The following is a 16,589-nucleotide window of genomic DNA, read 5'->3' on the forward strand; positions in this document are numbered from 1 at the left end:
ACGGGAACCATGTTGTGTTGATGATGGTGAAAGCCACTTTGTAGCATAGAATATAATTAAACATGCATGTCATACCGAATATTGTGGTGGAACTGTTCCTGAATGCAGTCTTTGAGCTTTGTGGTAACAGACGTCGTACCCATTGTTGAGCTGAAAGTGATAAACAGCCAGTGAATATATCCTTCTTCCGAATACAAATCACACGTGCCATAGCTTACAAGGGAAGTAACTCTTTGACTTGAGGATTCGTAAAATAGTTATTAGAATGTTCAGCTGGACTTTCGAGCCAGCTTTATGAAAAATGTTACCAGCCTATTAAATGGTTACTGGTGTTTGCATAATGCGCGGTCGGTCATTTTGAACACTGGACCAGAAATGGAAAATAATAACAAAACACGAATCACCCTCTACCGTTATTTACATTAGAATGGTGTTTAATTAATCAATTTAATTAATGGGAAGAGGTGCTATACCCTGTGTAACTAACAGCAGAGAGGAAGCATGGCTTTCTCATAATATATCTTTTCTCCCGTATTTAGTCTGCCATATTGTTAACAGCCTGTATTCAGTAATTTTAATAAACTGCCAGGGAAATGTAATTGTACAACCATGATTAATGGTTGCTAAACTAAGACAAAACATGGGTATTTGCTAACGTAGTGTTTGATATGAGTATCATAATTTGAACTACTATCAGTCTCATAACGTTTTGATAGTGATTTGTTTGTAAAATACATTTTCAAGTATTTATTTCCAATCCTCGGCAGTGCGAAGTACAGGAAGTTATTGTAGTGCGTTAGGTTTCATATGTTTCTCCAGGATGACACGACATTCATCTGTGATTAATACAGCGAGTGACACTACGTTCCCAGTAACAATGCAATGCCAGCGTAATCGGCAAACAAGAACACATGGTGCCGAGATACAATGATAGATTAAGCATTTCAACATCAGTGGACTTTTGCTATCGTTTGTAAACTGCATTACACACATTACACAAGTATCCAGGGTAGAATGTCAGGATCCCAGCCCCACTCATTAAACAAAATAACTTATTAAACATTCGCACTGGTCAGTGAGATAATATTGCCCCTCGCTAATGATGAACGTGCTGGCCAGCTAATTATAGTACTGGCCAGGGGATTGAACATTTCATGACAGGTGAGTCGACCTAATTGCCATCTATAGTCTGATCTATTGTTTTCAGCAGCTTTTCTGGAAATCCAATAACGCATCTCACTGAACGCCCAGTTAGGCCGATGTGGGATATTTCGACATATGCTATTTGCAATTGTGTAAATTTTAGGGATACAGAGTAACAATCTAAACTCTTTTCTCTATTTCCGACAGTCCTTTAGTACCTAACCCACAGGACAGAGTAGCATTTATTTAGTTCCAGTAAGCTCAGATAGTAAAGTTTACAGACATCTTTGGTAATCTATGTGCTTTGAGCATGTCCCTCAGTGACGTGGAACTAGCGTTATATGAATAACATTATTATTATAAAATGATGCAAAGAGACATTCTGGCTGGTAAGCTACACACTGCATATGACTGAGTGACGTGGTTCATGGCATATTTCTGTTATTAAACCAGGAATCGGTACAAGATTCTGTATCGGAACGTTGCACTCACGAAATAAAAGATATTGTGCTCCATAAACTTTGTTCAATATTGTGCGTCACAACTTCTAAAATGCCACTCAAAGAAGTTAAACCAGGAATGATTAGAATGCTAACCACGGGTCAGTTTCTTGTTCTATGCAGTGTATGATCAACTATAGGCCTCACTACGGACTACACAATATGGCAACATGTAACAGATTCACTCTCTCGTTACAGTTTTCAGCTTGATTAGAAAATGTACTGACCTCAAGTTCCAGCAGACTGAAATATAAACACAATACGTGATCTGGCATTCAACTCTGACAACTTCACCGACCACACTTCCATTTCTAACACTGCATGTTCTTGTCGGCGAAGAAACCCAACCTATCCTTCAGAAGATTGTACACAGCACCTTTAACGACGGGAACCATGTTGTGTTGATGATGGTGAAAGCCACTTTGTAACATAGAATATAATTAAACATGCATGTCATACCGAATATTGTGGTGGAACTGTTCCCTGAATGCAGTCTTTGAGCTTCGTGGTAACAGACGTCGTACCCATTGCTGAGCTGAAAGTGATAAACAGCCAGTGAATATATCCTTCTCCCGAATACAAATCACACGTGCCATAGCTTATAAGGGAAGTAACTCTTTGACTTGAGGATTCGTAAAATAGTTATTAGAATGTTCAGCTGGACTTCGAGCCAGCTTTTATGAAAAATGTTACCAGCCTATTAAATGGTTACTGGTGTTTGCATAATGCGCGGTCGGTCATTTTGGAACACTGGACCAGAAATGGAAAATAATAACAAACACGAATCACCCTCTACCGTTATTTACATTAGAATGGTGTTTAATTAATCAATTTAATTAATGGGAAGAGGTGCTATACCCTGTGTAACTAACAGCAGAGAGGAAGCATGGCTTTCTCATAATATATCTTTTCTCCCGTATTTAGTCTGCCATATTGTTAACAGCCTGTATTCAGTAATTTTAATAAACTGCCAGGGAAATGTAATTGTACAACCATGATTAATGGTTGCTAAACTAAGACAAAACATGGGTATTTGCTAACGTAGTGTTTGATATGAGTATCATAATTTGAACTACTATCAGTCTCATAACGTTTTGATAGTGATTTGTTTGTAAAATACATTTTCAAGTATTTATTTCCAATCCTCGGCAGTGCGAAGTACAGGAAGTTATTGTAGTGCGTTAGGGTTTCATATGTTTCTCCAGGATGACACGACATTCATCTGTGATTAATACAGCGAGTGACACTTACGTTCCCAGTAACAATGCAATGCCAGCGTAATCGGCAAACAAGAACACATGGTGCCGAGATACAATGATAGATTAAGCATTTCAACATCAGTGGACTTTTTGCTATCGTTTGTAAACTGCATTACACACATTACACAAGTATCCAGGGTAGAATGTCAGGATCCCAGCCCCACTCATTAAACAAAATAACTTATTAAACATTGCACTGGTCAGTGAGATAATATTGCCCCTCGCTAATGATGAACGTGCTGGCCAGCTAATTATAGTACTGGCCAGGGATTGAACATTTCATGACAGGTGAGTCGACCTAATTGCCATCTATAGTCTGATCTATTGTTTTCAGCAGCTTTTCTGGAAATCCAATAACGCATCTCACTGAACGCCCAGTTAGGCCGATGTGGGATATTTCCGACATATGCTATTTTGCAATTGTGTAAATTTTTTAGGATACAGAGTAACAATCTAAACTCTTTTTCTCTATTTCCGACAGTCCTTTAGTACCTAACCCACAGGACAGAGTAGCATTTATTTAGTTCCAGTAAGCTCAGATAGTAAAGTTTACAGACATCTTTGGTAATCTATGTGCTTTGAGCATGTCCCTCAGTGACGTGGAACTAGCGTTATATGAATAACATTATTATTATAAAATGATGCAAAGAGACATTCTGGCTGGTAAGCTACACACTGCATATGACTGAGTGACGTGGTTCATGGCATATTTCTGTTATTAAACCAGGAATCGGTACAAGATTCTGTATCGGAACGTTGCACTCACGAAATAAAAGATATTGTGCTCCATAAACTTTGTTCAATATTGTGCGTCACAACTTCTAAAATGCCACTCAAAGAAGTTAAACCAGGAATGATTAGAATGCTAACCACGGGTCAGTTTCTTGTTCTATGCAGGGTATGATCAACTATAGGCCCTTCACTACGGACTACACACATACAATATGGCAACATGTAAAATATTCACTCTCGTTACAGTTTTCAGCATGATTAGAAAATGTACTGACCTCAAGTTCCAGCAGACTGAAATATAAACACAATACGTGATCTGGCATTCAACTCTGACAACTTCACCGACCACACTTTCCATTTCTAACACTGCATGTTCTTGTCGGCGAAGAAACCCAAACTATCCCTCAGAAGATTGTGCACAGCACCTTTAACGACGGGAACCATGGTGTAGTTGATGATGGTGAACGCCACTTTGTAACATAGAATATAATTAAACATGCATGTCATTACCGAATATTGTGGTGGAACTGTTCCTGAATGCAGTCTTTGAGCTTTGTGGTAACAGACGTCGTACCCATTGCTGAGCTGAGAAGTGATAAACAGCCAGTGAATATATCCTTCTTCCGAATACAAATCACACGTGCCATAGCTTACAAGGGAAGTAACTCTTTTGACTTGAGGATTCGTAAAATAGTTATTAGAATGTTCAACTGGACCTTCGAGCCAGCTTTATGAAAAATGTTACCAGCCTATTAAATGGTTACTGGTGTTTGCGAAGTGCGCGGTCGGTCATTTTGAACACTGGACCAGAAATGGAAAATAATAACAAAACACGAATCACCCTCTACCGTTATTTACATTAGAATGGTGTTTAATTAATCAATTTAATTAATGGGAAGAGGTGCTATACCCTGTGTAACTAACAGCAGAGAGGAAGCATGGCTTTCTCATAATATATCTTTTCTCCCGTATTTAGTCTGCCATATTGTTAACAGCCTGTATTCAGTAATTTTAATAAACTGCCAGGGGAAATGTAATTGTACAACCATGATTAATGGTTGCTAAACTAAGACAAAACATGGGTATTTGCTAACGTAGTGTTTGATATGAGTATCATAATTTGAACTACTATCAGTCTCATAACGTTTTGATAGTGATTTGTTTGTAAAATACATTTTCAAGTATTTATTTCCAATCCTCGGCAGTGCGAAGTACAGGAAGTTATTGTAGTGCGTTAGGTTTCATATGTTTCTCCAGGATGACACGACATTCATCTGTGATTAATACAGCGAGTGACACTACGTTCCCAGTAACAATGCAATGCCAGCGTAATCGGCAAACAAGAACACATGGTGCCGAGATACAATGATAGATTAAGCATTTCAACATCAGTGGACTTTTGCTATCGTTTGTAAACTGCATTACACATTACACAAGTATCCAGGGTAGAATGTCAGGATCCCAGCCCCACTCATTAAACAAAATAACTTATTAAACATCTCGCACTGGTCAGTGAGATAATATTGCCCCTCGCTAATGATGAACGTGCTGGCCAGCTAATTATAGTACTGGCCAGGGATTGAACATTTCATGACAGGTGAGTGGACCTAATTGCCATCTATAGTCTGATCTATTTTTTCAGCAGCTTTTCTGGAAATCCAATTACGCATTTCACTGAACGCCCAGTTAGGCCGATGTGGGATATTTCGACATATGCTATTTGCAATTGTGTAAATGTTAGGGATACAGAGTAACAGTCTAAAAATGTTTTTCTCTCTCTATTTCCGACAGTACTTTAGTACCCAACTCACAGGACAGAGTAGCATTTATTTAGTTCCAGTAAGCTCAGATAGTAAACTTTACAGACATCTTTGGTAATCTATGTGCTTTGAGCATGTCCCTCAGTGACGTGGAACTAGCGTTATATGAATAACATTATTATTATGCAATGATGCAAAGAGACATAAGCTACACCCACTGCAAATGACTGAGTGACGTGGTTCATGGCATATTTCTGTTATTAAACCAGGAGTGATCGTTATGTTACAAGCGATTCTGTACATCGGTACATGAATTGCACGTTGCACGCAATAAATAAAAGATATTGTTCTCCATAAAGTTTGTTCAATATTGTGCGTCACAACTTCTAAAATGCCACTCAAAGAAGTTAAACCAGGAATGATTAGAATGCTAACCGAGGGTCTGTTTCTTGTTCTATGCAGTGTATGATCAACTATAGTCCTCACTACGGACTACACAATATGGCAAAATGTAAAAAATTCACTCTCTCGTTACAGCTTTCAGCATGATTAGAAAATGTACTGACCTCAAGTTCCAGCAGACTGAAATATAAACACAATACGTGATCTGGCATTCAACTCTGACAACTTCACCGACCACACTTTCCATTTCTAACACCTGTTCTTGTCCTTCAGAAGATTGTACACAGCACCTTTAACGACGGGAACCATGTTGTGTTGATGATGGTGAAAGCCACTTTGTAGCATAGAATATAAATAAACATGCATGTCATACCGAATATTGTGGTGGAACTGTTCCCTGAATGCAGTCTTTGAGCTTCGTGGTAACAGACGTCGTACCCATTGCTGAGCTGAAAGTGATAAACAGCCAGTGAATATATCCTTCTCCCGAATACAAATCACACGTGCCATAGCTTACAAGGGAAGTAACTCTTTTGACTTGAGGATTCGTAAAATAGTTATTAGAATGTTCAACTGGACCTTCGAGCCAGCTTTATGAAAAATGTTACCAGCCTATTAAATGGTTACTGGTGTTTGCGAAGTGCGCGGTCGGTCATTTCGAACACTGGACCTGAAATGGAAAATGATAACAAAACACGAATCACACACTACCGTTACATTGGAATGGTGTTTAATTAATCAATTTAATTAACGGGAAGGGGTACAACCCCCGGTGTAACTAACAGCAGAGAGGAAGCATGGCTTTCTCATAATATATCTTTTCTCCCGTATTTAGTCTGCCATATTGTTAACAGCCTGTATTCAGTAATTTTAATCAACTGCCAGGGAAATGTAATTGTACATCCATGATTAATGGTTGCTAAAATAAGACAAAACATGGGTATTTGCTAACGATGTGTTTGATATGAGTATCATAATTTGAACTGCTTTCAGTCTCATAACGTTTTGATAGTGATTTGTTTGTAAAATACATTTTCAAGTATTTATTTCCAATCCTCGGCAGTGTAAAGTACAGGAAGTTATTGTTGTGCGGTACGTTTCATATGTTTCTCCAGGATGACACGACATTCATCTGTGATTAATACAGTCAGTGACAATACGTTCCCAGTAACAAGGCAATGGCAGCGTAATCGGCAAACAAGAACGCATGGTGCCAAGATGAAACAATGATAAGATTAAGCATTTCAACATCAGTGGACTTTTGCTATCGTTTGTAAACTGCATTACACACATTACACAAGTATCCAGGGTAGAAATGTCAGGATCCCAGCCCCACCCCATTAAAACAAAATAACTTATTAAACATTCGCACTGGTCAGTGAGATAATATTGCCCCTCGCTAATGATGAACGTGCTGGCCAGCTAAATATAGTACTGGCCAGGGGATTGAACAATAACCCTTGACCAACAGAACACTGGACAAAGGACACTTTGTTCAAGTCATTCCAGATATCCAATCACGATAATGAGACAAACCAATTGTGCGTCCACCACTGGCATTGATGCAGGCTTGACAATGACCTTGTGTGACCTGGCTGATGTACACACATGGTCTTGTATGATCGGGCGATGTACATACACAAGCCAGAGTTGCTATCTAGCCTTCCGCATTCATGGTTAAGAGTAAGAATGAGTTGCGGGTGCTGTCCACACCCAGTGATACCCCAGTTACCGGAGAAAGGTGGTGTCAGCTGAGGTCGTCTGGAAGTATTATCGTCTTTGAACTTATATTGGTAAAAATGGAACAGCTTCATGCTACAGGTATACAAGAATGGAAATGTTGTTTTGATATGACTAACACATTCATGTTTGAGAGGCACAACTTCTACATAAAGTATGATGATTGATTTAGTCTTCTCATGTTTCAGTTCCTGTTGAGAGGCAAAACTTCTACATAAAGTATGAAGTAGTGTACACAATTGTGCTACGGGACCAGGTACCCCCAAGGGCTCAATTTAAAAATTGAGCCCTTGGGAAGTCCCTAATCCCGTAGCCCCATTGTGTATACTACTACTGAGGTGCATGCAAAATTTGATGAAAATCGGTTAAATAGTTTCTGAAATATTGGTTTTTAAGTGAGCATGGGGTTGGTCGGGAAAAAGGCTCGGGTCGCCTCGGGGTGGTTGCTACTCCGAGCGCCGTGGGCGAACGAGTCGCAGTGCGTGTGTGTGTGTCTCTCTCGGCTTGGTGTACGGGTGGCTGGCTGGCTGGCTACATTGAGCAGAAAAAATAAGCATGCAAAACTGATAAAATTTCATGACGAGAAACTATCATCACACGGTGGGTGATGTGTAAGGGACTGTGTCGTGAGGTACGATCATCAACTCCTCTCTGACGAATGCTCTCGGCGGTCCGTCTTTCAAGTAGTACAAGTTCGGTTCGCCATCTTTGATGTCGACAAGGTCTACGTTGTACGTTTTCATGGACCATATCGGATCGGTGGCGCGTTTTCTGCTGTCTCCCTCGTATTCTCCCGGCTGGTACAAGTACCTAACGCTGACCCGGTCCGGTAATGTTTTCTCTGTTTTATCGCGACGTGCTGCTGACGACGATGATTCGACAGATTTCATTTTGATGGCTTCGATGGGTCTTTTGCCGACGGGTCTAGTGACTTCGTTGTTGATGACATCCACCACTCGTGGCAAGCCGCACAACCCATTCCGTGTTTCTGTTTTGGGATCCATTAAATCCTGCGAGTATTGGTGTGAGGACAGGCGTTCGGCTAGCGCGTCGCGATTGAATCTCTCAACGATGGCTTGGCTACGGTGAGCTCCCCGCTATACCTCGTCTCACCTGGACGTCATGCTTGGCCAGCAGCTGCGACACGGCTCCCATGAACTCGCGTCTGGGATCGATGTTACAATACGGCAGGCCAGGTCAAGCGACTGCATTTGTATATGCTTTCAAAGGCTTTTCGCGACTTCGCTCAATCTTTGGTCGTCAACGGTTTGGCTTCCTTTGTAGCGACTGGTGATGTCGACGACGGTCAGGACATACTTGTAGGTCATCTTGGGTCACAAGCCGACGTACTCGGCGATCGGCGTGCCCACACATTCGTCCTTCATCTTGCCGAGCACTTTTTGTTGACTTGGCTGTGCATAGGGTGATCTTTAGGGTAGTCGCTGGTGCCGTACAGGTGCATGTGTTTCTTCATGTCCTCGTACACGTCCTCGGTGTGAATTTCCATCAGCAGGGAATCTGTGTCCATGTACAGCACTTCGCACCTGTCACCGTACTGCTTTTTCAGCTTGTTGTAGTAGAAATCGTACATCAAGTGTTTGGATAAGTCGAGGATGCTCATCCCCACATAAACGGGCTGGATGAATCTGATGTGGCTTTTGTTCATGTGCAGCGCTGCCAAGTCGTCATCGAATATCTTGCTTCGGTTGAACGCCGGGCTGGTTGGATCTCACTAATTTCACGTTAACACGTTTTCTCAAATTCTCCATCGTCTTGCCGAGTAAAAGTTTTTCGAAGTCGCTGATTCGTGATCAAACGGATGTAAGGTTCCATCCATGGACTTTGATCGATCTGGAACGTGCTGTGTATTTTCGTGAGTTTCATTCCCAGCGACAAGTAAAGCTGCAGATTGCGATAGTGAATGACATATTTTGACTTGTTCATCAATTTCGGCACAAGTTTATTGTCTCCCAGCAAGTTTCGTTGATATTCAGATATCCAGTCCGGGTTCACCGTCAATCGTTCGGGAACAAGCGGATAGCTGTTGTGCGATTCGTGTAGTTCTGCGGGATAGTCCAAGTCCACTTCGAGCATGTAGCCTTTGTTCGAATCCGGAGACCCATTCGAATCCCTCGGTGGGGAGATACTGACTCATGGCCCATGCGTGCAGGCGTCAAGATAGAGTATGTGTTTGGTCGCTTTGCCGCGGTCGTGACCGGGAACGTACTTGTTGTTGGCTTTGGCGTATCGTTTAGAGGCCATGGAAATCCCGCCTCACAAGCTTTTCGCCACGAACATGTGCATGTCGTAATCTGTCAGTAGTTTCAGCTCTACGCTGGTCTTTTCAACACGGCGTCCGAAGAGAGACCAGGGGAGGAGAAATACCACGCGGGGTCCAGGCCGTACTGTTTCTGTTCTGAATATCTCAGGCCATTCTGAATATCTCGAACACGTCGGCCAGCAGCAGCACGTCCGTTTTCAAGTACAGGTCGTGGTAATCGCCCAAATTCTTGCAGCCCAGTTTGTCCCACATGTAAATCCATGCGTAAATCCATGCGCGTAATCGTCCGGGGTGATGGCCGAGTCGGTCAAGTTGCCGTAAAATTGGTCGATGGGAGGTAATCGCGTCTCATCGACCAAGACCAATCGTCCATGTACTGTAGGGGTAGACGCCCTTCCTCAGCAGCAGGGGTCGAGTCTCGGCGTCGGTGTATCGATTGGTGATGTCAAAGTCGTCCGGGTCATTGGCGTTCACCAGACTGTGTAGAGATGACAGCAGGAACTGAATGCTATCGATAAATCTCAGAGCGTCAAAAGAGAAGAACGAGATGTATTTTTCCATGTTGTTCGGGATGCACATTATGTTGCCGTCGACCTTTGCGATGGCCTGCATGATCAGGTGAGAATCGTAACAGCGAAGATTGTGAAACACGACGGGTATTTTGATGGTCTTGGGATTGATTTTGAGCTTCAAGTTGCACGCCGCCAGTTGTGAGTGGCACCTATGCGCGACGATGGTGTACAACTGTTTCCTGGTGATTTTCTTCGTTTTGCAAACACGCGGAGAAATCGTTTGGCCGCCAGGACATCGGTAGACCACGATAGGGGTTCATTTCCCCATCGCATCGAATGACCACATAACCGAACCCGCAGGCTTTGTGTTCTTGCATTTTATGAGGTGAAACGTTTTTCCGGGATGACAGCGGAGAGTGTCTATGAGGGTTTTGAAGTCGGCGTAGATGACGTAGGGCACGGGCATTTGATGCTTGTGGTTGAAGAATTTTAGCGTGTTTTTCTTTTCGTCCTGGCATGTCTTTTTGGATGGCCGTCTGTCCCACGCCTCGGCAACTCCTCCGATGGGATTCCAGCAGGTCGGCTCGCATGAAGCCATGCAGGCACCTTTCGCAGAAGTGTTTCTTTTCCTTATGCTTCGATTGATCGTACAACAGTCTGTTGAAATATTTTATCCACATGTAGTGATACTTGTCAGCCTTGTTGGAACATGAATATATTGAAAGTCTTGCGGTGTTCGTTTGTGAGGGAGCTGATCCTGTGCAAGATCGTTTTATTCCCTTAGTGTCCGGAGATATTGATGGCTATGTCGTGCGTTGTTTTTTCGATTTTGGGTGACCTGGGAAATGGGGGTGGGTTCTTCTTTGCCGTCCCAGTTGATCCCATCGTCTTTGGGATAGCTCTAAAGTCTGTCTGAATGTGCTTTGGCTGGAAACTTCTGCGGATCTGATCGCAACCCTCATGCAATCATCGCCTTTGTTTTGACGTTGACCGTGGCTAGCTTTTTCTTGTAGTATGGTGGCAAGTCTAGGTACGACCTCCTTTGAACGGTATGTAGTTCGCTATGTCCAGATAGACTGTGTCGATCCTGACCACAACCTAACCCGAACCCATGTGGGTGTAGCGTTCCAGGGATTCTCGTATTTTGCAAACGAGGTGTTGATGGACGTGTCGATGGACTCTTGCTTGCCTCTGAAGTAAGGCTGGACGTGCTGGGTGGTGCCGTCAGTCTGCTGTTTGTCCAGCGGCATTTTCACCATGAGTTGAAATTTGAGGCTTCCCTGATTGTTCAGTCCCTCGCCGACTTTGTCGGTGACCAGCGGTTTGATGTCTTCAACGTCCATGTTTTTGTCGACGTCCAGCCTCCAGGCTCTCAGATACCCTACGGCGTGCTTCGTCCGCATGAACCGTAGTTCGACTGGTTTGTGTTCCTCCAGCAGTTCGAGGAGCTCGGCTTTCCTCTCGCCGAATAACCTCTGAGCCCACGTTCCTTCAAGCGGAGCTTGAATTGCTTCACCGTGGTTGTCGTTGTTCATCTTTCATGCCGAGCAATCTCAGCAGCTGAGGTTTCCTCAAACGGGAGTAACCGATCACTCTGAGTTTTTGGAAATCCTTTTCAGTTCCCGAACGGTAATCATCATTGCTATATCAATGTGTGAAAAACTTTTTCTAAATGAAAATAATTATATTCAGATGCGAAGTCAAATCTCTAATAGGTTGTTTGCTATAGTTAGATGGGAAATCAAATCTCTAATAGGTTGTTAAGCTATAGTCAGGTGTGAAGTCAAATCTCTAATAGGATTTTCATCGCTAACGTTGGCTGCGAGTCAAAATCTCTAGTAGGTTGTTTGTGTGCGAAGTATGTCTCGCTGTTAAATGTTAACAACCCTGTCAATACGTAGGATAGTTAACGACGACCACGCTTAATCCGTTGCCACGGCGGAGTGTAATGGGTATGATTTTTGTGGTGCTTGGCTAAACCACCTTTTCTACCGGCGGCGACTTGGCAATTCTTGGTGGTGACTAGTTGTATCGGGTGTCGTTGCTTCCTCCGTCGGCGTTTCCTGCTCCTGTTTAGCATCCATGTTGTATATTATTACCATTATTATTTTTCTTCTTTAAATTGACAATGCTTTGCCGTGATGATCGCCGCGGTAACCGGAGCCAAAAACATGCCGTATCTGTGTTACAGCTTGCAGGTGCTGGCGCTCAAAGCGTGGTCGATGAACGGATCTTTCTCGAGATCTTACCACAGGTAGGTCGATGTTCAGCGTTCGAATGGGAAGGAAGTACGATGCTACGCGGCGTAGACCTGCTTTATGACAGACCCTATGGTTTTCGTCATTTCGGCGCCGAGTCTGGCTTCGTATCGCATACAGCTTGTCGATTTCTTCGGCTGACATTTTGTGAATTTTATCGGGAGTGTGGTCACTCCCACCTGCAAGTATTGTTTGGCTTTGCGCTGACCGCGAGCGCCACCAGTCTCTCTCGCTTGTCGTTTTATTATTATTATCGTCATCCATCATTTGTTTGAGCAGTTCGTCGCGCTCCATCTTATAATGTAACAAACGATTTTTAAGTCTAATAATATAAAATGCGATGTACGCGAAACACATCGAGATGAAAGTCAAGTTGCACACAACAATAGTTTCGAACATCGTTTTGCTTGAGTTATGCTAGAATTTTGTTAGAATTTTGCTAGAATTTTGCTTAAAAAGCTAGCAGACTTTATACTCAACAGGTTGGTCGGTTTTCAACAGGAGCGTGGGATGTTTTGTTTCGGTGAGCTGTTTCTTCACTCGTTCTCGTTCTTGTATGGTCGGGATCACGTTGTTTTCTCGCAAGCAGTTCTCGAACGAATCCCTGTCCTTGCAGTGAAACAGGGCGACCCATCGCGTCTGTACCCGTAAATCTTCAGCACCAAGTTGAATTTATGCGTCAGAATCCAAACGATGTGTTTCGTGTGTCGGCACGAGAAGGCCAGGTTCGACAGCCTGCAACCTGCAACCAGTCCTGCAGACAAATTCCAGGATCGATTTTGTGCGTCCGTGTCCGGCTCATCACCCACAGTCTCTCCGTTATGCGTCTTGTTCACCCGTAAAGTCGGGCAAAGAATGACGATATGGTTGAACACGTCGCGATAGTATCCTTTCAGCATGTCCAGCACGAATACTGTCTTGCGGCACCCCATTTGACTGCACACGCGATGGCGCAGTGGGAATCTCGAGGTAAATCAATAAATGGCTAAATGAATCTTCCATTGTCTATATTGAGTTGCGCGTCGATCATCACGTACAAATATAAATTTAACTTGCCGGCCAGATTTCGCGGCTTCTTGGTGATTTGGATGGTGATCCCTCGCTGCCATTGTCGATCACGGCACCGCTGCTGCGTGTAGTCTGTCGCGTGGTCCGTGGATCCCATGTCCAGCCACAGCGGCGTAATGCTTATGTTCTTACCGAGCGTCACGTAGGTGAAACCCAGGTCTTTGGCGACGTCGTTGACTTCAGATGAGTGTCGCTTGATGGCGGTATGTTTTTATCTCGTCCCACTGCTGGTGAGCTCGCATGCCTTGGCTGATCAGCTGGTTTGGCACACCTTCGACGGTCACTTCCACTTTCTTGATCTTGGGATTCCAGAGTGAGTCGCTGTTTCTTCGAACGGCTCGTACTGGTCCTTGATATGCCATGTCATCGCGTTCGATTCGGCGTTCTCCAGATGTCCGTGGTAACAGTAAAACACATTAAGCTGTCGTCGATGCTCAGCACCTCGTTCCCACTGATTTTGATGGCGGTTTTCTTGACGATGGCCCGACCCAGGTTCTTCACGATCGTGCGTTTGTCGGTCATGGACTCCAACGCGTGATCTGAAAAGCCAGTCGAGTCGTGCCAGGGACGATGACGTCGTTCGCGCCCAGGTTGGCGAATCGAACCAGCAGCATTTGGTTTTGATCGATCGTGCTTTCGGATTGTTGGTGATCCTCACCGACTGGCGACGGCTTTGTCACCAAGGGGTTCTCTCGATTTCGGAAAGAATCTAGCTTTCGTCCGTATTGCGACATTGTTTTATTAAAACTATGTATATTATAAGTTTAATATAAAAAAAATGGCTGACAATATTCCCATTGACGATTTCGACGTACACCAGATGAACGACAATGATGCAGCAGCCATGGACACCTCATTCATGGGCGACACCATGGGCAATGAGCTTTTAAAGCAGGCCGTGGACGAGTATTATTATGATGCTTTAAAGCGATAAAAATTGTGTCGAACCATTGGGTCGCGACTCTCCAAAGTTCAAAATTGACAACAAAGGGACGCTGCGATTGAAAGCTCATCTGGAGGTCGATCTCATGAACAAACACAAGAGAAAACTGTTCGCCCTGTCGATGCTAGCCTGTCGCTGTGGTGGTAGTCAACTGATACGTGAAGAACTATACCTGCGAGATTACCTCTGCGCGACGACCCAAACAACTTCTGCCGAAGGTCGTCTGAGATCTGCAAAACGCACGGACCAAACTCGGTGATGCCGTCGCTGATCCGAGAGAAATGCCCCAGCGTGCCAAAGAAGCCTCGGACGAAACCATCGACTGAGTCTTGAACGAGGACACCACGTTGGCCGACAGGATCCGAATTCTGTTCCGGGAAGAAGGGATCACCATCGCCAGCGTTCTCACGGCTTTGGGCTTCATCATATCAACCCTGGTCGTATCGCTGAAGGGCGGTGGTGGTACACCACCAACACCAACGAAGCCCATCATCATCAGGCGACGGCGTCAGAGACCGGATAAAAAAACATTTGAAATCTCTCGGTGAAGCCCCAAAGCTAAACCGGCCGGCAAAGCTGCCGAAACGCTGCCTAGCATCTTGGCAGCATCGTTTCCTGGTTGTTTGGCTTCTTATCGAAAACAGTCATGTGGCTTGGTCAAAACCTGTGGGCTTTCGTCGTCACCATGGCGGGTGTGGTGTACATCGCAGCTAAGGAATTTTTAATGCAATGAGGCACAGTACAGCCGAGATCCCGCCGACCACCAGCTCGGTTTTGCGATCGACATGCCGCTGATTGTTTGCCTGCACGTGCGGGGGCAGCTGTTGCTGTTGTTGTTGTGGTGGTTTTACTTCTTCTGCTGTCGGTGCCATGATGCCCGTTTCGTACTGCAACAAGACACGACTCGCATTATTGACGTCCGGGTTCAAACCCAACTTTTGATCAGTGGTCGCGATTGCGATTTCATTGTTGTAGCCCACCACTCTCTTCACCCTCATTCGCATGTCGCTCGGAGCCATGTACAGTCTCGCACCAAACATGTAGTCGACTTTAGACCCGGCGCATTCTAGTGTGTTTTATTAGTGTTCGATGGCACTCCGTAGATCGATCTAGCAATGGCATCCTCGACGTTAGCCACGAACTGTTTCTGCGTTTCGTAAGCCGTCCTTTCACGATCCACGATGCCGAAACGCGTTTGCATCTGAGTGCCCAGCATGGCCCACACGTACGTTCGAATCGAATCGTTCAATCTGACAACTCCGACATGAGTAAACCCTTTCAAAATGTCTAGCATGAACATTTTCCAACCGTCCGCAGGTCCCTGCTCCAACCTCCAAACGCGGTAATCCTTGCTGTCGTCGAAAGCCATGTAACCGTCGTTCCACTCGTTCGTCGTTACGCAATGATACAACTTGTAACCCTAATCTTTCACCAGCTGTTTGCTGGCTTCCACGAGAGGTGAGGTGAAAGTGGGTTTAATGTCGTGCTTGAGAATATTTTGCTCATATGACAACGTGTATGCATGTGTATGTGTATGTGCGGCTGCTTGTACTAGCCCAGACTCAAGCTTGTTTTATAGTGCTAGCCCACTGAGATACCATGCCGCTGTGAAGCATGAATACCCCACTCAGACACATTATACTGACTCCGAGCCGACCAGTCCTTGTTGTACCAATGAATGCCGAGCGCCAGGCATGTGTATGTGTATGTTCGGCTGCTTGTACTAGCCCAGACTCAAGCTTGTTTTATAGTGCTAGCCCACTGAGATACCATGCCGCTGTGAAGCATGAATACCCCACTCAGACACATTATACTGACTCCGAGCCGACCAGTCCTTGTTGTACCAATGAATGCCGAGCGCCAGGCAGAGACCAACAAGTACCATATTTTAAAGTCTTTTGGTATGACGCGGTCGGGGATCGAACACGCGACCTTCCGCTCTCCGGGCAGACGCTCTAACCACTACACCACGGAGGCGGTCTCCACGAGAG

General features: G+C 44.3%; 1 protein-coding gene across 6 annotated transcripts in view; it reads right to left on the reverse strand.

Moving 5' to 3' along the window:
* LOC124259402 (valacyclovir hydrolase-like) overlaps nt 1–16,589 on the reverse strand; it is a 122,108-nt gene that overhangs the window by 89,308 nt on the left and 16,211 nt on the right. Inside the window, exons 2-5 of one of the 6 annotated variants that reach the window (XM_046693535.1) lie at nt 6,170–6,245; nt 4,145–4,219; nt 2,103–2,178; nt 76–150 (exon numbers count right to left, since the gene is read on the reverse strand). The exons of 2 other annotated variants lie outside the window; for them this stretch is intronic. In XM_046693535.1, coding sequence (XP_046549491.1) covers nt 76–150; nt 2,103–2,178; nt 4,145–4,219; nt 6,170–6,245 — 302 coding nt within the window. Of the gene's footprint in view, nt 1–75; nt 210–2,102; nt 2,237–4,144; nt 4,220–6,169; nt 6,246–16,589 lie in introns of those variants that run through there. 3 more of the 6 variants (XM_046693536.1, XM_046693538.1, XM_046693537.1) reach the window with 3 other exon arrangements.

This window comes from Haliotis rubra, unplaced genomic scaffold, assembly GCF_003918875.1.
Source record: "Haliotis rubra isolate DU_JTF1 unplaced genomic scaffold, ASM391887v1 Scf72, whole genome shotgun sequence".
In the NCBI taxonomy this organism is placed as follows: Eukaryota; Metazoa; Mollusca; class Gastropoda; order Lepetellida; family Haliotidae; genus Haliotis; species Haliotis rubra.